The following is a 24,658-nucleotide window of genomic DNA, read 5'->3' on the forward strand; positions in this document are numbered from 1 at the left end:
GGAATACCGTGGAATACCGACATACTCATCTGATTACCTATTGTTTCTGGCTGCTCTGCACTTAGAAAGGGAAAAGTGATTAATTGTAACAGAGACTGGGTGGCCTGCAAAACCCACATGTGTACTGTCTGGCCCTTTACAGAAAATGCTTACTGACCCTTGTTTTACATTGTAAAAGAATTTTTTTGCTTTTGCTGAGATATCTGAATGAGAACATATGCCTCTGCCTTTGTTAGAAAGCCTTAGAAATGCACGGGGAATAGAGAGAAGGCAGCTAAGACCTGAAAACCTAGTCAGCATGAACTTGACAAAGCTGGATAAGTAGAGGTAGATACCAAGTGAAGTAGGTTAGGTTACATTTACAGATCAGATTTCCCAAAGCATGAGAAAACATCCAAATTCTTTATTGGAGAAGAAGTAGGGATCCATGTTTTTCATACCACTTTTGTTCCTTTCAATGGGCCAGAATCCTATGCCCCGACACTATTTTCTTATACATGAGATTAATACATGTCTCTAGGCCTCAATTCTAAAGAATGGGCTGTTCTGGAGACTTCCCTCAGGAGTGTCTAGTAAAACAGAATCCCAGGAATGGTATCTGTTTTCAAGCAGACAGCTCTGTTGGTGGAGGTTGACGACCACCCCCTATCGGACTCCATTAAAGATCAGGAGAGACTGGCCATACAGCCCTGCTAGTCAATGGGCCATGCTTAATGAAATGAAAGATTGAGAATGAAGTTTGCGGGTCTATAGAGTTATTAAAGCTGGGCACAGTTTTCCCCATGGTTGTCTGTTTTTGTTCTCTCCCTAATGTAATATCCAGAAAAGGAAGGAAAGTAGAAGTAGGGTATTTATGTTTAACACTTTCATGAAAGATATCTTTTAGAGGCTAGCATTTGTCTCTTCAGGGTTGGAACTAAAAGAGGGGGGAGAAAAGCCTAATGGCAGCCCTTTAGTAACTTTCATTTTTTTTTTCTTTCAGTTTTTGGTCATACCATGTAGCATGCTGGATCTTAGTTCCCCGACTAGGGATCAAACCCACACCCTTGGTAGTCTTGACCATTGGACCACTAGGGAAATCCCTAGTAACTTTCGTTTGGTACAGAATATTCTCCTGCTATTACTACATCTTCTCTGCTTGATGTAATTTTTCCACTGACAAGTTGGGAACTGGATTTCATCATTAATATATAATATTAATAAACTGTCCTCCTATGAAGAATAACAGCATAGTTTCTCTTCATACAGATGCAATACAATACATTTTTAAGCCAAAAAACTTAGGTAAACTCACCTAGAAAAATCTCCCTTTGCCTCCTATAGAAGAAGAAAATTCAACATCAGTGACTCATTCTGATTTGTGTTACAGATTTTAAAATGCACTGTAGAATAATGAACTCCTCTGCTGAATCATTCCCACTGACTGCTATTTCATCCTATCAGCTACCAGAATATAATTAAGGAAGGATGCATGCATTTACCACCTGAATAGGAGACAAACTTTAGAAAATTCTATACAAAGAAAGCAATTCTTAATGAAAAGGAAAGTTTCCACTTCTAAGCCCTGATCTAACTTTTTCCACTGTAAAGATTCCGAACCTGGACGTGTCTGGGTAGCACCATGTGTCTATGTCTTGTGGTACTTGCTGTTTTGTCTTGTATTGTGAGCTTCTGGGGGTAGGGACCATGGAGTCTGTAATGAATCTAGCATAATGCCTGGAGCACAGTAGTTGCTCAATAAATCTTTGCTGAAGGAAAAAGTTAATGACATCATTTCAGTTCATTCTGCCAGTGTTTCTGATCTTGCCCTTGTGGCTAATATTCAGTGATCCCTCTTTTTCCGCACAAGCTTAAAGGTATTTTCCTCGTCTTTCATGACAGTGCTTCTCCTGGCAATTAAATTCTAGCTTTTTTTACTTGGCTTTCTCCAGTGACCTGAAGAAAAGGGGGTCACCAGATGATCTCAGTTTCCCAATCTCAGGTTATACACACAATTTTCCCTTGCAGAGAGATACTGTCTTAAAATTTTGGACAAGAACAGAGAATAGAGGAGACACCGTTTATTGCTATGGTGTAGTTTCCCTAATAGCTCTTTCCTGCTTGTGGCTAAAAAATAAGGAGTCAAAGAGCTAGTGGCTATAGCAACTGCCATACATGAGGTGTCTTGTTCCTATTTCTTCTGTGTATGGCCCTGGAATACAAAGATGGAGGGAAACAACTTACCTGTAAAATATACGAGGCCAATTCAAACACGACTTCACTATCAACATCAATCAGCTCCTGAAAGGAAAACCAAGTAAGATAAGCTTGGTACTTTAACAACGATTTCTTTATGATCTCCCCTGAAAGAGGAGAGGTCTTTCTTATCTGAGATGTTACCCAGAATCTCAAACACCCATAGCACATCTTTTCTGAATTACTTGGACCCAAACGCTCCCTGACATCATTCCCTACAGATCTTATAAGAGCTCCAATGGCCTTGTGTCTACACAGTCACTTCCGGGGCTTCATCTTTAGGTCTTCATAAGAAATTAAGGAATGGATCAGTCTCCAGCTTTTTACAAATCGGTCAGTCTGATTAATTGATGGATTAAGGTTACTTGATCACCACATGCATTTTTCTTTGTAAACTCTACTTCAGAACCAGTGGTAAGACTTTGCTAGAGAAAAGGTTATGATGGAATTATGACTCTTTAAAGTAAAGTTACATAAAGTTAAAAATACAGTTTCCCAGTTGTATGAGACACATTTCTTCATGTACTCAAATACTTCAAGGTAGCTGTTGACTACCATGATGTCAGAGCAAATACGGGCTCTTCACTCACTGCAGAAAGTTTAAAAACGTTTCTCTCAGACTTCCCTGATGGTGGTCTAGTGGTTAAGAATCCGTCTGCCAATGCAGGGGACACAGGTTCAATACCTGGTCTGGGAAGATGTCACATGCTGCAGAGCAACTAAGCCCGTGTGCCACAACTGCTGAGGCCTGCACCCTAGAGCTGGTGCTCTGCAGTAAGGGAAGCCATCGCAGCTAGAGAGCAGCCCTGCTTGCTACAACTAGAGCAAGCCTGCCCGCAGCAGTGAAGACCCAGCACAACCGAAACAAGTTACTTTTCTTTGAATTATAAACCAAATTCTGATTCATGGATTTTCTAATGATTTTTGTGTGGTCCAGGACTTGCCCCTGTATTTCAAAACAATGCACTGAAGCACACCTATGTCTTTAGAGGGAAGGATATCCTGCAGGCTCCTTCAGGTTTAGGAATTTCAAAGATGGAGATAATAATGTTTGCTACCAAACCACCTTGGAGTGCGAGCTAAGAGAGACGTGGATGGATCGGGGACAATAATTCTTTATGCTTAACCAGCTAAAGGAGCTTTACGGCCACTGTAATTGATACAGACTGTCAGTGCTGGAGTGTGGAGGAATGCCTGGAATTGCAGTCTTGGGATTACCAGGTCCCATCTGAATGTAAATCATTTAACAGTGGACAAATGATTTAACAGAAACACTGTCCAGGGTTTCCACAATGGGTCATTTCTACTCGCACTACATGCTTTTCCATTCCCACCAATCGACTTCCCGAAGTCACCGGTGTGCTTGTCGGTGTATTGGTATGTGTGCTCTGTCAAACATTTACACTGAACTTGCAGGTGATGGTCAACAGTGGCTAATAGTTAACATCCCAGGAGAGACCAACTCAAAACCAACCATCAGGAACAGCCCTGGAACGTGTGCACATGGTTTTTGGTTCATTACTCGGCTCATCTGCTAAAGGAAAACATCCATACCTTTGGGGAGGGGACAAACGTGGGGAGGGTGGACGGTGGTCATTTTCTAATTGATTTGGTTTTGCACAGTCCATTCTGCAGTTCTGGGGGGAACTGCCATCCCCTAGTCATGGGGCAACATTAATCGTAATGTACCATTTTTCAGAGTCAAGCTACCTAAGATGCCCATTTAAACACTCACCTGATTTATATGAAATTCTTTCTTCCCAACTGCATGTGTCCTCAGGGTAAATGAAAACTAGCATCTCTAAACCCACTCCAGTGTTCTGGCCTGGAGAATCCCAGGGACGGGGGAGCCTGGTGGGCTGGCATCTGTGGGGTCGCACAGAGCCAGACACAACTGAAGTGACTTAGCGGCAGCAGCAGCAGCAACTCTAAATGGGGTGAGTTTCCACCTTCTCTGTCCTCGACCATCTCCCAGTGAAGATATTAAAAACACTGAGAGTCAGAACGTGATCAGTAAGGGTAAAAAGGATTGAAAAGTAAGGTGGCCCAGACATCCCCCACTTTTGTAAAATCTGATGGGAAAGAGAGCTGCAGTATTCCTTCTCACTGTTTCTATTTAATACTGAGTTCAAGAATCACAGCATTAGGCTTCCCTGATAATCTAGTAGTTAAGAATCCGCCTATCAATGCAGGGGACATTGGTTCCATCCCTGGTCCGGGAAGATTCCACATGTTACGGAGCAGCTAAGCCCGTGCGCCACAAATACAGAAGCCCACGCACGCTAGAGCCCATGCTCCACAACAAGAGAAGACACCACAATAAGAAGTCTGCGCACCGCAACAAAAAGTAGCCCACGACTGCTGCAACTAGAGAAAGCCTGGGCGCAGCAACGAAGACCCAACACAGCCAAAAATTTAAAAAAATAAATCTTAAAACCAGCACTGTCTGTCCTCAGAGGAGTCAGTTCAGAGATCTAAATGGTGTTTATAAGACCCAATCTAGGAATGGGGAATGGGGGCCAGGGGAAGAGATCCTCCAACTGGGAAGAAAATTCTTTCCTGCTTTGCAGTCTCTGCCCAATTCCCTGAGGTCTGTTTACAACACAAGGTTCACAAAGGATGAAACCTTCCCCTTTGCATCCCTGGCCCTCCCAGGTGCCTTTTACCTTTAAAATTCCCCTGAGATGGAGCAGAGCTCTAGGCTTCCTGCCCACACCACACATTTCCCACTGTGCCTCGGACCCCAAGAGCTGAGTCGCCATGGGGAGGAGTGGATAGATGTTTCCAGGTGTCCATACAACATTCGAGAGACGACTCCACTTTCCACCTTTTCCTTATCTGGCTTCTCTTGAACACAGGCGGCTTCTTTCAAGTGTTTCTGCTCAAGCAGAGCAGATTAACTGAAGAAGACCACGAAGAGTGCATGCAAAAACCTTGTGCTTTCCTGGAGCGCTGGGTTTTCCTTTGACGGAGGATGAATCAGAGAAGGATAGGGAGCAGAAGGCCCTTCAAGGAAGGGGTGCGGGTGCTTTCCCATCTGGCACCACCCACGGGCTGAACGTGTGACATTCCTCTGTGTCCCCAGGGCTCCGAAAGCCATTGGGGTGGAGGGATCTGCAGAGCAGGGCTGTCTGCTGAGCTAGTCTTCCTTGGGAATCCAAGGTGGTCTGGAGGGCATGGAGTCATTTTCTTTTGAGATTCACTGGTAAGAGGGAGATGCTGATAGGAGGGAAAGTGATGTCGCGGAGTTCACATGTCCTTTGGACATCTGTTTTACTGTGTTGATTTTTAGTTGCTAAATTGTTTCTGATTGTGTCCAACTCTACTATCCCATGGGCGTAGCCCACCAGGCTCCTCTGTCCATGGAATTTCCCAGCCAAGAACACTGGAGTGGGTAGCCATTTCCTTCTCCAGAGAATTTTTCCAACCCAGGGATTGAATCCTGTGTCTGCTGTATTGGCAGGGGATTCTTTACCCCTGAGCCACCAGGGAAGCGCTGTTTCACTTCCTACTGAATAAGGCATGCTGCTTTCTCTGATCTTTTGATTCATGGTATGGAAAGACAAAATGTGACTCTGCAAGGGTGTGTGTAAGTTCAGACAGGGCTGGGAAGATGGTGCCACTTTCTCCCACTCCACAAGGTTTTATCCCAGGTGATTAAGTTGCTAAAGGAAGAGGCTTGAGGTCATTTATCAGCAGTCTCAGAGTTAACAATATTCTCAGAAAGATTTCTACTTTGAGGGTCTCCAAGTGTTCCAAAGAAAGAGCCCCATGAGACCCCCCCAAGTGGCAGGTGTTATGGACCTTCTCCAAAAGTCCTGAAAGCCGGAGGAACTCGTCACGATTGCCTTGCTCCGGGGACCTTAGTGGTGGTCTTCAGACTCAACTGAGAATCTTAACAAAAAACATTCCTCCATGGTCAGGAATGAGAGAAATTCCGGCTTTCATGGAAGATTCATGAGAGAATTATAACAGAAAAGATGATGAGCAACCACATGGTAGGTCAAGGAGATTTCCATGAGGATGACCTTTGCAAAGTTCAAGCAAAACAACCTGCAGGGCTGTCCAGTGGATTTCCTAGTAAATCTTCACCCATTGTAATAACCATCTTTCTTTGCACCCACAATACGCCTGAAGAAGATGGTTTCCTGCCATCCTTTTTAAGACACTTTCTACTTTGGGACTTTGAATAAATGCATCACTGGACCTCGTTGAGTTTCAGTTTTCTCATCAGTAGAATGAGGAGAACACTTTCTTTTCTTTCTTTCTTCATTTCTCCCTTTCTTGGCCATGACTTGTGGAAACTCAGTGCCCTGACCAGGGATCAAACCTATGGCCCCTGCACTGGGAGCAAGGGAGTCCTAACCACTGGACCTCCAAGGAACTCCCAGGAGAACCGTTTCTTTTTCAAGTACTGTACTAAGTCTGGTGAGGCGGAACTGTACAGGCGATTTGGACACTCTAAGACACACCACAAAGATCAAGTCTGTATTATTATTTTTTTTGTTCCCTGGTCTTTACAGATCATCTGAACTCCACAGAATCTCTGTTCTGTTTACAGTTCTGTTCGTGGGTTTTTTTTTTTTTTTTGCATTTATGTTTTAGAATTTATTGGAATCTTTAATAAGACTTAAAAAAAAAAGAGGTGGGAAGCATTGCGGAAGTGTGTGTCTGCACATGTCCATGTATTGGTCACCGTGTCTACCATCCCAGTGGGTCCTCACACCCACATCAGCCTCGCTGTGCCCGCTGCCTGCCCCGTCTCATTGCACAACCTGCAGGGTCTACAGGAGGCACCCCCAGGCAGTGAGGGGCTGCGGTGCAGGATGAGACTGATGTGGTCTTGCACACTTCCTCTTTCTGAGCCCTTTGCCAGGTTTCCATCAGTCGAGTCACTTCACGCTTGTCTGGGGCACTCGCACTTGGTGGCCCGGGGATTTCTCCCAGTGTCCGCGGCATACACTGCATTTCGTGATCTTGAGAAATCTCTCCTGTGGAGGTCGCAGGCACAGCCCAGATGATGGGTCTGTGTGCGTTTGTTTCTAGACAGCTGAAGACGGAAGGCCCTCTCTGTCTTCTTTCCCTTTCTCTCTCTGTCACGTGAGCACACACACCAAGCCGGCATGCATCCATCTAAGAGATAAGGACTGGGATTCTGTGAGTCTGAGATGAATGTTTACATTGGTTCCTTTGTCCTGTGGGACTTGATTCTGGGCTTTTGTTTTTCTCATCTTCAGAAGAGATATCATCTGTTCATTAGCAAACCTCCTGGAAGATGTTGGCTAAAGACTGCTTATTTCAATTTCAGCAAGAAGATGGTACTTAGATCCAAGTAGCAAATATGGACCAGGGATGACTGTTCAAACTTTAATCATATGTGATGTTCTCAGTTTAATGGGGACATCTCAGCCCAGGGGGCTGGACAAGACCCCCGCACAAAGGAGGGATTTTAAGTTGTTTTGTTTTTGTTTTTCACATTGACTATGCACCTGCCTGGTGGGCTGCAGTCCACGGGGTCGCGAAGAGTCGGGCACGACCGAGCGGCTTCACTCTCACTTTTCACTTTCATGCACTGGAGAAGGCAATGGCACCCCACTCCAGTACTCTTGCTTGGAAAATCCCATGGACGGAGGAGCCTGGTAGGCTGCAGTCCATGGGGTCTCGAGGAGTCAGACACGACTGAGCGACTTCACTCTCACTTTTCACTTTCATGCACTGGAGAAGGAAATGGCAACCCACTCCAGTGTTCTTGCCTGGAGAATCCCAGGGACGGGGGAGCCTGGCAGGCTGCCGTCTATGGGGTGGCACAGAGTTGGACACGATTGAAGTGACTTAGCAGCAGCAGCATGCACCTGGTTCAGTGATACGTCAAAAGAAGCTGATTATCAAAATTTACTTAGAAAAATGCTAGTGCCAACTTTTTCTCCAACCCAACAAGACATATTTCTGTGCATCCTCAGATGGTGACCAGGGGTCCCGCCTCTTTGGTTATAATATTTGACAAGATACATTTTGAGATCAAGCATTCAAATGTGATGGATGGATTTATTTAAAGAGTGAATGGTCATCCCCTTCAGTTTAAATGTGAGATTCAAACAAGGCAGCTAGTCATCTTGACCAGTCCCTTACTTCACCCAACTTAAGTCATCTGAGGATCAGATAACTCCTCTGAGGGACTGAATAGCCGTGTAAGGTCCTTCAGCAAGTGAGCCTCTCTTCTTGTCTCTTGGAAGGTATGCCACTGGAGATGACTGGAAGCTGGAAGCAGAGTTCTTTATTTCCTTATAACTTTAAGACCTCCTATCATCTAAGGGAATCCTTCTTCTTAAAAATCGAAAAAAAACACTTGACATTTTATGACCTAGAAATTGTTGTTTTGCAAATCTTTTGAAAATGATTGTGGCAACTAATTTTTGACAGCAATCTCACTCTGCCAGTGGAGAATTCCGAGCAGGCAGGCTTCCATCCTGAAGGTGGGGAAAGTGCTGGGATTAGAGTCCATGTCCACCCCATTGCTCCCTCTAGCATGACAAGTCCACTGTCCCCTGGCTGGACGAACTGATGGGCCTCTCCAGTTGATGGAGGAAGCCACATCCCAGAAGAGAGATGGCCAGATGGAAAGCCTGGCAGGAGGAGCTCTGGTTTCCTGTGTCGCTTCCCAGGAAAAACACATCATCCCAGGCCCACTTCCCATGTGAGCTTTCCTAGGAACCAGACACACATTTCTGAATGAGTTTTATCCATCCCTTGGCCATAAATTTCCTTTCCATCATCCACTTGAAACACAACCAAGCTGAAAAACAACAGAAACGCTGTTGGAGCAAAATGGCCACATGGGGCATCAGTGACCCATTTCTAAACCTCCTCCTGCTCCACTTAAAGGCAATACTTCCAGCCCTGGTCACTGCTGACCAGATTCTAATGTTCTGCATCTTGGACAGATTATGACTGTTATTTCCTGCTCTTTTGGTAGAAAATAGGGGGACTGAAAAGAAAGGAGAAGTGAGAGAGGACCCACTGTAGTTATGTTTTCTGCCTTCTGGTGAAGGAAGAGTGGAGGGTGGGAGCTGGCATTCGTGGCTTGGGGAAAATGACAAGATAAATAAACAAAACACCTTTCCTCACTTTTGTGCTGATGAAGAGATCAGAGGTTGGTTCTCTGGAGAAGATGATACACAGGAAGCTGGGATGAAATGAGCAGAGAGATCAGGGATTAAAAGGAGGTCTACACACCAGTGGTGGCCACTCCCTCCCCCAAATGCTAAAGTGGGAGCTGACATCCCAGGAGTGAAGTAAGGCAATGAAGAGTCACGAGAAAAGACCCCAAGCGCTGATACTCGGGGTTCCTGCTGAAAGAATGAGCTTGCCAGGGACACAGACACAGGGGACCATCTCCACCTGGGCACTGGGAGCTTTTGAGTGTCTCACTCTTAGTTGTGGATGGAAAGCCCCCTACATAAAAGGCAGAGTGCATGCTCACTCTGTCACTTCAGTCATGTCTGACTCTTTGCAATCTCATGGACTGTAGCCTGCCAGGCTCCTCTGTCCATGGGATTCTCCAGGCAAGAATACTGGACTGGGTTGTCATGCCCTCCTCCAAGGGATTTTCCTGACCCAGAGATCGAACCAGTGTCTCTTATGTCTCCTGCATTGGCAGGCAGGTTCTTTACCACTAGCGCCTCCTGGGAAGCCCACATAAAAGACAGAGACCAAAAAAATCAACAAGAAACAAAAAGAACTGGAAAGAAACAGAACATGCATGATAATTAATATTATTGGAGAGATAAGAGGATATTTAGGGACTTCCTTGGTGGCTCAGACGGTAAAGTGCCTGTCTACAATGCGGGAGACCCGGGTTAATCCCTGGTTGGGAAGATCTCCTGGAGAAGGAAATGGCAATCCACTCCAGTACTATTGCCTGGAAAATCCCATGGACAGAGGAGCCTGGTAGGCTACAGTCCATGGGGTCTCAAAGAGTCAGAGACTAATTCACTTTCACTTTCAAGAGGATATTTGGTTCAAAGACAATAATAGGATTATATGTATCTAAAGAAAATCAGTTAATATGAAGGAAGTCTGAGAAATTCAAAGCATGATAGTAAAGGTTAAAAAGTCAATAGAGGAGATTAAAGATAACATTGAGGAAAATCTTCCAGAAAGTAGAACAAAATGACAAAGAAGGAAAATAGGAGAAACGAGGTGTCAAAGCAGGAGGTCGTGCCCAGCCTCTGATTAGTGGGGGCTCCAGAAGGAGGGCAGAGAGGAAACAGAGAGACATCATACAAGAAATAATACAAAAAACCTGCCAGATATAAAGAGGAATATGAACCTCAGACTAAAAGTGTCCGTCTACACAACATAGCGGGTTTACCAAGACCTACTTCAAGGTACACCATCCTGCAATTTCAGATAAAGGGGAATAGAAGGAAATCCTAACAGATCCCATGGAGGTCATGGTGAGGGTAGTCCACTTAGAGTGTACAGACACAGACTTCCCCAGAGCAACTCTTGAAGACTCTGAGGCAACACCTGTGATATACTGAGAGAGGTATTCTGTATTTTCACATCCAGTGAAACTATGAAATCAGATGTGATGGTAAAACAAAGACTTTTTCAGGTGTGCAAGGACCCAGACATTTTACTTCCCATATACATTTTCCCTGGATCACTGCGGGACGTTCTCCAGTGGAACAAAAGTGTAAAAACACAAGAAGATTCAGGACCCAGGAAGCAAAGTACCTACTCCAGAGTTGGGGTGAAGGAAAGACAGGACAGGAACGGGGACATCCTGGGCTGAGGGCTGCAAATGAGGCTACGTTCAGACAGGAGCAGAAGGACAGAACGCTCCAAAAGGGAGGTCCCAGGAAGAACAACAAAGGCAACAACAAAAAACCCAGCCAAAGAGAGGAACAGATGAATTACACAATGTGTATGGAAATTAACGTCTATTATTTTCAAATAGACATTTGAAAATCTGTAGGAGCTTTTGGGAAAAAAAGATGGATGCATAGAAACTAAAGCAAGTAATGGCAAAATGGTAATTACCTTTAGGTAAAATAACTGGTTGTCTAAAAAGGAATTGCAACCCCAGGATGCTACTTGGGTTAGTCATAACAATGGTATGCGCATGGGTACACCTTTTGGCGTAGGATTGTGGTATCACCACATGGGAGAAATGGGAAGGGGAAAGTGTGGGTGGGTGCATAGGAGACCGCAGTCCTCACCTATATCAAAAATGGATAAATCAAGGAATAAGACCCTGTTCCAATTATTTAGAAGCAGAGAGAGGCAAATACCAGAAGAAACAGCTAAAAACTGTTGGAAGTGGTGGGGGGTGGGCTCTTTTTCATAAACAGCCTCTTGACTTTTAAACTATATCATATATTACTTAGATAAACATAAATGTGTTAAAAGTGGATGAAGCACTTCCCTGATGGTCCAGTGGCTAAGAGTCTGTGCTCCCAATGTAGGAGGCCCTGGTTCAATCCCTCATCAGGAAACTAGATCCCAGAAGCTGCAACTAAGATCTGGCCCAGCCAAATAAATAAATAAATATTAAAAAAAAATAAGAATCTTTTCTTTTTAAAAAGTGAATGAAATAAGTTGGAGGAAGCGGGAATGAACAGCTTATTATATCTGAACAACATAGATTCCAATTCTAGTACATTGTAGGAATTGCTTCCCAAGCCACAGGGAGGGTGCTGGGTCAGCCAGTATCAGCGTCACCAACCAGTGATGCGTCTGGCCCTGCTCTCGGGCCCCTCAAGTCGTCAGAGGGCAGTGTGGGCAGCACAGAAGACTGCAGCCAAGATGAACTTGGATCTGATTCCAAGCGAGCAATTCTACCTCAATGGGAGCTAATACCGTGCCTGGTGGGGTGCTGGCCACCTTCACATCTGTCTCGCTGAATCTTCCCAAGAAGCTGGTGGGTGGGGTTTTTTAATATTCTTGTTCAACTGAAGAGGAAAATGAAGTTTGGAGACATCACAGAAGGTGTCCACATTTATTGCAGTTGCTAAGACGCAGAGGTAGGAAGGGAACCCCGAAGTCCAAATCCCTAATCACAGTCACTCTGCTCCAGAGCCTCCCGCCATCTGTACATATTTACAGGTGCCAAGCGTGTCCCACCACTTCAGGTTCCTTGTCTTTGACTAAGTTACTAAGTGTCTCCAGCACCACTTTCCTCCCTCAGTAAACTTGATTCCATCTCACTTGTGAGTCTCACATAATGTAATATATGTGAAAGAAATGTTTAAATGAAACAAATGAAATTATTTACAAAACAGAAAGAGACTTAAAGATATAGAAAACACACTTATGGTTAACAAAGAGGAAACGTGGTGGCGGAGGGATAAATCAGGAGCTTGGGATAAACATACACACACCGTTATGCATGGAGATAAAGCCTGAATATTCATTGGAAGGACTGATGCTGAAGCTCCAATACTTTGGTCACCTTATGTGAAGAGCCAACTCATTGGAAAAGACCCTGGTGCTGGAAAAGATTGAGGGCAGAAGAAGGGGGCGACAGAGGATGAAATGGTTGGATGGCATCACCGACTCAATGGACATGAGTTTGAGCAAACTCTGGGAGATAGTGAAAGGAAGCCTGGTGTGCTGCAGTCCACGGGGTCACAAAGAATCTGACATGACCGAGCAACTGAACAACAATCACTACCATATGTAAGACAGATGACCAACAAGGACCTACTGTATAGCACAGGGAACTCTACTCAATATTCTGGGATAACCTATATGAGAAAAGAACCTAAAAAAGAATGAATATATATAACTGAATCATTTTGCTGTACACCTGAAAATAACACAGCATTGTAACTATACGCCAATAAAATTAAAAGAAAAATTGTATATACTCTACATGTCAATTATGCAAATAAAAATATTATTTTTGATGATGAGAGACAGGTGGCCTTGTGACATGATCTGTCTCCTTGGTCACCATCAGAAAAGCCATCTCCGGCTCACTGGCAGGACTCACTATGCTCCAGGACAGATGCTGAGAAGAGAGAGCAGGGGCTCTAGAGGGGCACTCAGGTCTGCAGGCAGGCTGATGCCATGGGCACCTGGACCCTATATGTGGCTTGTTCCTAATGTATCACCTCCTCCACTTGGGGAACCTATAGTATTTAGTTCTGGGGATTTCTTTTTTATTTCCCATTAATCCCAGAGACCTCTGTGATCATGATTCAGAACCACCGAAGTCGTCACCTTCAGCTCAGCATCTGTGACTAGACTGAACTGAACAACTCTGAGAGAAGCCACGTCCGCTCCCTTAACCCAGGGGCCTGGATACGCACAATATGGGGACAACTTTTCACTTGCCAAGGTTGACGGGGATCTCACCAAGGCAGCGACTTTCTAAGCATTTACTGCCCAAGTCTGCCCCCTTGTGGACAATCCTCACCGCTTATTTCTTCCAAAGTGCTTTCACATGGATTAAGCAAAGACTATCAGACACTCGCTATCTATAAGGTAAGTAAGGCTGGTATTATTTTCACTTTATAGTGAGAAAATGAGGTTTAGAGAGAGAAAGAAAACCACAAATCCCTAGAATGACATTTAGCGTCTTCGTGCTGCCATTTAGCAAAATCCCCAAATACTCTCGTCAGAGTGCCCTGCGCTTGAGCTCAGGTTAAGTCCTGTTTCAGCAACTGTCACCGAGCGAGGTTCTTTCACAGATTGAATTTGATCACTACCATAGCCTCCAGGATTTTGAACACTTGCATTTGGTGGAACTATTTTGTGCAGTGAGGTGCTGAAATCATTCTAGAAGGAAAAGTGATGGCTGATAGACCATTTCAAGTCTTGTGTATGTGCTTCAGTGTGTGGTTGGTTGCTGCAGTCCCTCAAAGCTGGGTTTAGTTAAGCAGGAACAGTACAGGCAGCAGGATGGGAATCCTTTAAACACAGCCATTGGCCATGTCACAACAGGTGTAGCTGGCTTTGAAGTTCTCTGTGGAGGGTTTGACCGTGAGGGCACAGTGCAGCCCGGAGGCTGAGCTCTGCGATCCTGAGTCAGGCTGCCAGCGTCAGCCACTCAGTAGCTATGCAACCCTGGTGAATCTCATAACCACCCTGTGTCTCAGCTGCCTCACAGAGAAAGCTAGGATAAAGAACAGTATTCACTTTGGAGATGGTGCAAAGTTTCAGCTACATAACTTACAGAGAGCACTCAGCGCCAAGCCTGCACGGTGCCACGGCAGTACCTGTCAGCAATCCCTCTCCCCGGCCGCTGATGAGCTGGCCTAAGGCTGCACTCATGAGACAGAAGGAGGTTTGTCGGCGGGTGCAGAGCGAGTCTTTACTTTAAATACATTGCCCCAGTTACGGTTCTCAACCCCAGGATGGAGTGTGTCCTCGGAATTTTCTGTGGGCATTTTCGGTTATCCAGTGAAAGGAAACACTACAAGAATATGGGAAATTGGATTCAAGAGACTGTCCCACTCAATTAAGAAGTGTCCCATGAAGAGACGTGGCCCTAAAGAAGATGTACAAATGGCCAGGGAGCACATGAAATGATGCTCAACATCGCTAATCATCAGGGAAATGCAAATCAAAGCCACAAGGAGAGATCATCTAACACCACTAGGATGCTGTTTTTTTTTTTTTTTTTTAAACCCAGAAAATAGTAAGTGTTGGTGAGGATGTGCAAATCTGGAATCTTTATGTGCTGTTGGTGGGAATATAAAATGATGCAGTCCTTATGGAAAGCAGTAAGGCAGGTCCTAAAAAACTGAAAAACAGAATTACCACATGATTGAGCAATTCCGCTTCTGCGTATTCACCCCAAACAACTGAAAGCAGGGATATGAATAGATACTTATAAACCTATGTTTTTCCAGTAGTCACATACGGATGTGAGAGTTGAACCTTAAAGAAGTCTGAAGAATTGATGCTTTCGAATTGTGGTGTTGGAGAAGACTCTTGAGTCCCTTGGACAGCAAGGAGATCACACCAGCCAATCTATTCTAGAGGGAATCAACCCTGAATATTCACTGGAAGGACTGCTGCTGAAGCTGAAGCTCCAATACTTTGGCCACCTGATATGAAGAGCCAACTTACTGGAAAAGACCCTGGAAAAGATGCTGGGAAAGACTGAGGGCAAGAGGAGAAGGGGGTGATAGGATGAGATGGTTGGATGGTATCATTGACTCAATGGATGTGAGTTTGGGCAAACTCCAGGAGATAGTGAAGGACAGGGAAGCCTGGCATGCTGCAGTCTGTGGGGCTGCAGAGTCGGAGACGACTGAGTGACTGAACAACAACAATGTTCATAGCACCATTACTCCTAACAACCAAAAAGTGAAAGTCATGCAAGTATCCACTGAAGGATGGATGAATAAACAAAAGATGGGAATTGCATACAATGGAATATTAGCCATCAAAAGGAAGGAAATTCTAACACATGATACAATATGGATGAACTTTGAGGACATTATGCTAAGTAAAATAAACCCGACACAGAAGGTCAAATATTGCAGGAGTCCCCTTATATGAGGGACCCCGAATAGTCAGATACAGAGAAATAGAAAGTAGAATGGAAGTTGCCTGGGTCTGGGGGTGTGGAGAAGAGGGAATCATTGTTTAAGGGATACAGAGTTTTAGTTTAGTAAGAGGAGGAGTTCTGTGGATAGATGGTAATGGTGGTCGCACAGCAAGGTAAACATGTGATACCTGCTAAGTGTTAACATACCCTTATCAGTGGTTACCATGGTAAATTTTATCACAGTTAAAAAAATGTCCCGCTGCCATAGAGAACAGTGGTTGATAAGAGGGTCGGGGTGGGCTGGGGAGGGATGGATTGGGAGCTTGGGATTAGCAGATGCAAACTACTATATATAGAAAGGATAAACAAGGCCCCCTACTGAACAGTGCAGGGAACGATATTCAATATCCCAGGATAAACCACAGTGGGAAAGAATACAAAAAAGAATGAATATATGTATAAATGACTCACTTTGCTGTACAGCAAAAACATTGTAAATCAACTTCTTGTTCTTTTTCAGTCACCAAGTCGTGTCTGACTCTTTGCGACCCCACGAACTACAGTATGCCAGGCTTCCTCCACTAAATCAGCTAGACTTCAACAAATAAATGAAAAAAGTTGTCCCACCCAAAGTACCAATAGCATCCTTTTGAGAGATACTTCCAGAATATCCAAAAATGATCAAACACACATGCATGTGGTTATAAGAGGTTCATTCATACTTATGAGACCTAGTGCGTTTGTCACACTGGTCTGAGTTTCCCCTTTTAGGTCACAGTTGCCAAGTTAAGGAGACACCTAAAATCAAGTTAAGAAACACCTCTAAGGAGCTGTAACACAGTTACAGGATTGGAAGGAGTCACTTTATAAACACTCAACAGCTTTAGCTCCTTGGAGTTCTCATTTATTTATAGCCATTAATTTAGAAATTACTTCTACTAATCAATAGAAGTAGTAGATGCAATGCAGGAGACCAGAGTTCAATCCCTGGGTCAGGAAGATCCCTTAGAGAAGGGAATGGCAACCCACTCCAATATTCTCGCCTGGAGAATCCACTGGACAGAGGAGCCTGTAGGGGCTATAGTCCATAGGGTCACAAAGAGTCGGAGACAACTGAGTGACTAACACACTTTCTACTAATAAATAGCATCACAATAGGGGCAGCAAGCTGGGATTCCCAGCTACAAAGGAGACTTTCAGATTTCAACAGAAAACTCGAAACAGGAAGAAGTAGTTCTTACCTTGTAGATACAGGACTTGGCATTCAGGAAGAAAAGCTCGATGGTGGCATTGTCCTTCAGGTATGAGATGCTCTCGATATAGAACCTGCAAGAGAACAGCTGCCAATGAACCACAGACACACCGACCAATGAGGCAGAAAATCAAGTTGTCTGAGTTACATGATCTGACTGAAGGATGAGGACTTCCAACCCAACAGGAACAAAAGAAAAAGTCATCAATTCCTTAGTGCTTTTCAAGTTTTATTTATAGTGGATTAGGATCATCAAGACTGACAGCCCTTCCCATAGCTAGGAGCCAGGTTCGCCGTCAGCCTCCAGGAGTACACTTGAACTTGACCATTTACTTCTATTTTAGTTACCTGTTGCCAATTTTTTTTTACAATGTCACTTGTTTCCATTACATTACTTTCTGTCCTAATCACTGTTAAGTTGGAGTTTTAAAAGATAATTTCTTTTGCTTAGTCGAATAAAGGGCCTTATTTTTCTTTGAAATGGTTACAACAGATCTTCTGAAGACAGCAAGGTGGGGTTTGACATCTCTACATCCAGAAGGCTGGGGCCGGTGTTCTTAACACTGTGATATTCATGAACATGAAGCCAAATGAAAATTGGATTCTTATGCAGATGAAGCTTATGGGGTTTTTTCAAGATGACACATGCTGAAATTATTTAAGTTTGCATTCAATAAGTCTTTACAAGTTGATTCTGGAGTTTATTCAATTCCCTAATTAGATAAGGCACTTGTACTTGTCTTAGGATCAGCTGTACTGAGGGAGCCGAGATGACAGGGGAGAAGGAAATGATTGGCATGCAGAGCCTTGGAGGGGAGGAGGTTCTGAGTAAGGGGTGACAACTCCTGGGGAGCCTCATGGAAACTGGGTACCTGCCTCATGGAAACTGGGGGCACCTGCCTTGTGGAAATTGGAGGCACCAAGAGCGGGTGGAAGGTGAAATGAGAAAAAAGCAAGTGCTGTGGTCTTTCAGAACAGCATTAAGATATGATGGAAGGAGTCACGGGGAGGAAGTCAAGAGCCCAGTAATCTGCGCCCAGGGCTTTGTGATTCAGGACCCTGGGCTTCTGCTTGCCAGACTATAAAAGACAGCAGGACGCCATCAGCAGTTCCCCACCTAAAATGTTTGCTGCTTTCAAGTACTGGAACCTAATGCAGATTAAGAGCTTCCTGGTGGCTCAGTGGTAAAGAATCTGCTTGCATGCAGATCCCTGGGCTGGGAAAATCTACTAGAGAAGGAAATGGCAACCCACTCCAGTATTCTTGCCTGAAGAATTCTATGGACAGAGGAGGTGATGGGCTACAGTCCATGGGGTTGCAAAAGAGTTGGACATGACTTCGAGGCTAAACAACAATAAAGACAGCAAAACTAACACACCAACATTGCATAAGGCAAACAACAGGTTTGTGTAGGCTAGGGTAAGTCCACGGCATCCACTTTGCAACCTCTGGTCTACAGCTAAGTAAACAACATCTTTGACCATTTCACAGATATGCACAGAGGCTGTTGTGATGAATACAACACAGATTCAGTTAAATTTGTGAGTAACTCCAGAGTAACTTCAGATATTAGTAGATATTTTCAATCCACAGATATTAGTCCTACAATTACCACCATGAAAGGTCTACAAAATTTTTGGAAATTACAATTCTATCTTCATTTGTGCAAAGCCTGGGAATGAACAGGCTGGCTGATTACCCCTTTCCCCTACTGAAAATACAAAGCACTTGCCTCCTGCTTTTGGACCAAGCGTTTTAAGTCATGAAGGTCTTCATAAAGGGTCTGCAGCAGTCTCAGAGAAACTGGGAAGCTGCGCCCCTTTCACTCTCCTAATAACAAAGACTTGAAATGCGGTAGCAAATTCTACTTCTCAAAGCAAAACACAGTTGTCTCTCTGTATTGGCAGGGGATTGGTTCCAGGACCCCCTCCCCAAGGATATCCCTTGGATGCTCAAGTCTCTGATATAAAATGGTGCAGTACAGTCAGTACATATCAGGGTTTTACATCTGATCCATGCATATGGAGAACTGACTGCAAGTTAAATGTGATGTCATTTAAAAGTCTCCATCCCTTGTAAAAGGTTCTTGGCGATGGGTAGTCAGAATAGCAAAATCAGAAGGAAAGAAGGCAGACAGATGGAAGGGAAGGGAAAGGAAGGCAGGTGGGGGAGGGGAGGGTGACAAAGGCTCAGGACAGGGCCTTGGGGCAGGGGGTTGGGGGAGAGCAAAGCCAGATTAGCTGGGAGACTTGCTGTACTGTGCTTAGTCGCTCAGTGTGTCCGGCTCTTCGCGACCACATGGACTGTAGCCCGCCAGGCTCCTCTGTCCATGGGATTCTCTAGGCAAGAACACTGGAGTGGGTTGCCATATCCTCCTCCAGGGGATCTTCCCAACTCAGGAATCGATCTGGGGTCTCCTGCATTGCAGGTGGATTCTTTACCAGCTGAGCTACCAGGGAAGCCCAGAGACCTGCAAGGGTGGCCTATTACAAATCAATTCTGCCTCTATACCTGTGTCCAAGCTACTCCTCTCACCCCAGAACAATCCTGCTGCAGATCCCAGCTCACTCCTGCTCCCTTCCGCCTTGCTCAGTCACGACATGTTTTCATTGACTCTGCGGACGGTCCCCACAGGGGATCTCCTCTCCTGGGCTCCAGTGACACCCTCTGCTTATTGTGTGGCCCCTGGTCCTGAGATTCCCTGTTCCCTGAGATGCCTTCTCACTAGGCTGCTGATTCCTTAAGGGCTGGGACCCAATCTCATTCATTTTTGCATTCCCAGCACTAATTCAGGACCTGGCATCAACATGTACAATTTTTAAAAAATTTATTTCTTTATAAATTATTTTTTTTTAAAACGTATTCTTTTCCATTATGGCTTATCACAAGATATTGAATATAGTTCCCTGTGCTATATGGTAGGACCTTGCTGTTTATCCATTCTAAATGTTAACAATTTGTATCTGGGGTTCCCTGGTAGCTCAGATGGTGAAGAGTCTACCTATAATGCAGGAGACCCAGGTTTGATATATATATTATTTTTGGCTGTGCTGGGTCTTCGCTGCTGCATGAGCTTTACTCTAGTTGCAAGAGCAGGGGCAACTCTCTAGTTGCAGCACGCACGCTTCTCATTGCACTGGCGTCTCTTGCTGAAGAGCACGGGCTCTGGGGTCGAGCGCTTTGGTAGTTGCTGTGCCACACGGGCTCAGTAGTTGCCGCTCCTGTGCTCTGCACAGGCTCAGCAGTTGTGGTGCGCTGGCTTAGTCACTCTGCAGCATAAGGATCTTCCCAGATCAGGGATCGAACCTGTGCCTCCTTCACTGGCAGGCAGATTCTTTACCACTGAGCCACCAGGGAAATCCTGCTCCAGCATTCTTGCCTGGAGAATTCCATGGATAGAGGAGTCTGGTGGGGTACCAAACCCCAAGTCCCAGTCCATCCTTCTCCCTTCCTGCCTCCCCCTTGGCAACCACAAGTCTGTCCTCTGTGTCTTGTGAGTCTGTTTCTATTTCACAGATAAGCTCCTTTTGTGTCATAGCTTAGATTTCACACAAAAGTGCTATCATATGGTACTTGTCTTCCTTTTTCTGAATTACTTCACATAGTATGATAATCTCTAGTTTCATCCATATTGCTGCAAACGGCATTATTTTGTTCTTTTTATGGCTGAATAGTATTCTACTGTATATATAACATGTAAGTTTCTATGAGTGAAAAAGTCTGATTTTCAACTGTTCTCCTCTCCATACACCACTGTTAGGAGTTCTTATTGGACAGTGAAATGAGTGACAAAGACATGTGGGAGGGAGAAAAAAAAAATAAATGATTTCCCAGCCCATTTATAATGATTAGGGGTCCTTACATTCCACACCAGGCCCTCCCCCTCTACCCCTTCTCTCAGTGTGAACGTACAAAGCTGTTCACAGAGATATGCTGATGACTTTGAATCCTAGAGCCAGAAGAACACCAGAGGCTTCTGGAATTTGCCAGTGAGTGACCTTAGTTCTGTAATAATTATGAACCTAAAGCTGTTGGGTCTGAAATAACTTGATTTTCAAAACAATGCCTTATGTCTCGATCCCATTCATTTTAATGCTTGACAATTAAGGAATGAAGACATTCTGTCCCACCCCCTCCCAATTTTTTCTTCAACAGCATATTAAGCAAAAACATTACAATTCCCTTTCCAGCTCTCTAATAATGGGAAACTGAAATGAGATGGCAAATTTTATGCCTTTTGAGGTAGTATTTGTTCTCTGGCTTCACAAGAGACAGGAAGGTGGAGGAAATAACTATATTCTGAGGTGGAGGGAAAAAAAAAATCACTTCCTTTTGACAGAAACTGGAAAGCAGTTTCTTGTTAACCTTTATCACCAAGAAACAGCCTGGGAAACCCGGTGAGTTCCAGGGCTGTCATATTATTGTTCTGTAATCCTGGATATTTCATTCATCCTGAACTTTCCATCTGTGCTAGGGAGCTGGTGAGTCAAAAGTGCCCAGAGGAAAACAGACCTCGGACATCTCAATCCCACGCCAAGGCCCAGCACACACTCGGAGAGAACTTCTAGGGAAATGGGGAAGGTTGACAGTGTCTGTTCAAAGTGGAGATCCCAGTTCTGTTCTTTTGGGCTTCCCTGGTGGCTCAGATGGTAAAGAATCCACCTGCAATGCAGGAGACCCGGGTTTGATCTCTGGGTTGGGAAGATCCCCTGGAGAAGGGAATGGCTACCCATTCCAGTATTCTTGCCTGGGAATTCCCATGGACAGAGAAGCCTGGCGAGCTACAGTCCATGGGGTGGCAGAGTCAGGCACGCCTGAGTGACTAACACTTACCTGCTCTTTTGGTTTTTCCTGAGAACCTTGTCAAAGGTCCTCCTTTGAGGCACTAGATGGCGATGTTGCATTTCCTTACCTACCAGTGCGGCATGTCAGTGTTAGAGCGGGTTCACAAAAAACATTCCAGGTCTCCGGGTAAACCTAAGGAAACCAATGATGTCTCTCGTATTCAGAGGGCCTGTGTGGATGATTCCAAGTCTGATTATGTATTAACCGAGGGGTCTGGATGCCTTGACATCTGGGGTCTTGCTTACCCTGTGGGCAATCCAATGCCTACAACCCCTTTCCTCGCCTGCCCCAGGGGAATTTCACACTCCAGGCTGCTATTCACCTTCCTTAATTATTTCAGAGCCAAGAACTGGATAACTTGGGAGAGTCCACATACCCCCAGAGGCTGCTGAAGTTATTCAAACTAGCCAGTCCTAAGCCTGCTTACCACACCTGATCTATTGATGCAGAAACCACAGTGAAGGCTCTTGCCCACAGGTACCTCACTTCCTCTGCTTCCTGGCTGAGCCTGGTACTTCCCCACATGCTTTACTCTGCTGGGAACCCTCTCCTCTTGGGAATCAACTAGCAGTCTCTCTTTTCAATGTTAGTCATTTCCTTATCCGTTGGCCCCAAGTACCTGAATAATAATAAGGCCTACACTCTAAAACAGGCTCTTCATGGGAACTTCCCTGGTAGTTTGGTGATTAAAAATCCACCTTCCAATGCAGGGGATGCAGGTTTGACCCCTGGTTGGAAACCTAAGATACCACATGCTTTGGGGCAACTAAGCCGGTGTACCACAACTAGAGAAACCCACATGCCATAACAAAGATCCCATGTGCTGCAACGAAGACCCAATGCAGCCAAATAAATAAATATATTTTTAAAAAACCTAAAACAGGTTCTTCAGCACATTTAATAGGGCTGAATCTTTTTCTTTATTCTCCCATGCTGTGCAGCTTGTGACATCTTAGTTCCCTGATCAGGGACTGAACCCAGGCCCCCGGGCACTTAAGGCACCAAGTCCTAACCCCTGGACTCCCAGGGAATTCCCAGTAGGACTGAATCACAGGGCTTCTTTTTGAGTCAAAGGAAACAGTGCTCTGGGCCAAGGGCAAACCTGGCTCAGTACCATGACTGATGCCACACGCAACCTGACCCAGATGATGCTAGTCTGAGGATATTTTATCAGATGGTCTGAAGTAGGAATACATATGTGCTATGCTATTACATGTCTGAGTGTATTCAATACTCAAGGCTCTGGAGCCTTCGGGGAGTCTGGTCCCCTTAACCTGTAGAAGCCTCAGGTGGCGGCAGACTGAACACCACCCTGCAGGATGACATCAGCTAGGGGCTCCTACGGGCCCCCTCGCTCCTGCTCTTCCCTCTCACATCCCCACTTGGCACTTGGGAATCACTGACTATTTACGGCAAGTGTTAATTAAATGGCCCAATGATTTCATTTTGTAATGAACACAAATGTCACATTTGGAATGCTGGCTTTTGGTAGAAAAAGGAGCGATAGTAATGAGAAGGATAATTAACACTGCTGTGAGTTTCTGCAGCCAAGTATCTCTGATGTTGAGAATTTCAACAGCGCCGAGAATCCTAACTGGGACACCCAGTCGAGATCTAGCGAGTTCTGGTTAGTGGACGCCTCCTTTTAGGTCCACAGCATCGTTGTTACTGCGAGTGACAGGAAACAGCACTTGCTGTCTTAATCAGCCCCGAAAGACACCAACAGGCAGGTCGTGAACTCAGCTATAACATTCCCCTTCCCAGATGACAGCTTCCTGGCATCTCCTCTCTTTTTTTTCTTCTCTGTAGCTCACTTTATTTTATTGTTTGTGAAACTCTAGGTTTGAAGAGACACATCTAACTTCTATTTATTTTCCTACAAACAGTGTCAATGACCAGAGTTCCAAGAACACTTGGCTGGAGAACACACAATGAAAGGAACACCCAGACACGGAGGAATTATCCTGAGCACAAACTCAAGTCCATTAAAAAAAAAAAGAAGGGGACTTCCCTGGCGGTCCAGTGGTAAAGATTCTGTGCTTCCAACGGAGGCATCATGGGTTCAATCCCTGATCAGGGATGAGATCCCACCTGTCTCGTGGTCAAAAAATAAAAACAAAAAAAATACCCAAAAAGGACAGAGCAACTTCTTTGGGTGAGTAGGCGTATTTTTCCTTCTATTTTTTCTTGACCTATTTCTTTATTTTCCTAATTGTATTTGGTTGTTCTGGGTCTTTGTTGCTGTGTGTGGGCTTTCTCCAGTCATGGCAAGTAGGGGCTACTCTCCAGCTGCAGTGCACGGCTTCTCATTGTGGTGGCTTCTCTTGTTGCAAGAGCAGTCTCTAGGCACATGGGCTTAGTTGCCCTATGGCATGTTGGGACATCCCAGACCAGGGATTGAACCAGTGTCCCCTGCACTGCAAGGCAAATTCTTAACTGCTGGACCATCAGGGAAACCCTCTTAACCTATTTCTTAAGTTTGACTGGTGGTCCCTACCAGAGGGTCACTGCTCTCAATTTGGGGAGCTTGCCTCATGGCATTAAACAATGACCTTGTCATTGAATGTGATCTTTGTCAAACACTGATCACTGGGAGGCTTGTAGAGGATGTGTGAGGGGTCAGGGGGTGGGGAGAGATGAGGCTGGAGAGGCATGCACAAGTCAGGTCACCAGGAAAAGTGAGGGCAGCCTTAGCACGATAATGCATTGGGGATCAAATGACAATCCTAGAAAGGTGCTCAGTGACAACATATAGAAAAGGGTGGGAGGGGCCAAGACCTGAAGCAGAGATGAACAAGGAGATTTCAGGATCAGCTGAG

At 44.9% G+C, this 24,658-nt stretch overlaps 1 protein-coding gene across 3 annotated transcripts in view; it reads right to left on the bottom strand.

Moving 5' to 3' along the window:
• Positions 1 to 24,658, bottom strand: part of FRMD4A (FERM domain containing 4A) — a 323,302-nt gene that overhangs the window by 125,048 nt on the left and 173,596 nt on the right. For all 3 annotated transcript variants that reach the window (XM_055543859.1, XM_055543862.1, XM_055543861.1), the window contains exons 5-7: positions 16,984 to 17,068; positions 2,224 to 2,280; positions 1,295 to 1,317 (exon numbers count right to left, since the gene is read on the bottom strand). In XM_055543859.1, the coding sequence (XP_055399834.1) occupies positions 1,295 to 1,317; positions 2,224 to 2,280; positions 16,984 to 17,068 (165 nt within the window). The remainder of the gene's footprint in view (positions 1 to 1,294; positions 1,318 to 2,223; positions 2,281 to 16,983; positions 17,069 to 24,658) is intronic.

This window comes from Bubalus kerabau, chromosome 13 (assembly GCF_029407905.1).
Source record: "Bubalus kerabau isolate K-KA32 ecotype Philippines breed swamp buffalo chromosome 13, PCC_UOA_SB_1v2, whole genome shotgun sequence".
Classification (NCBI taxonomy): Eukaryota; Metazoa; Chordata; class Mammalia; order Artiodactyla; family Bovidae; genus Bubalus; species Bubalus kerabau.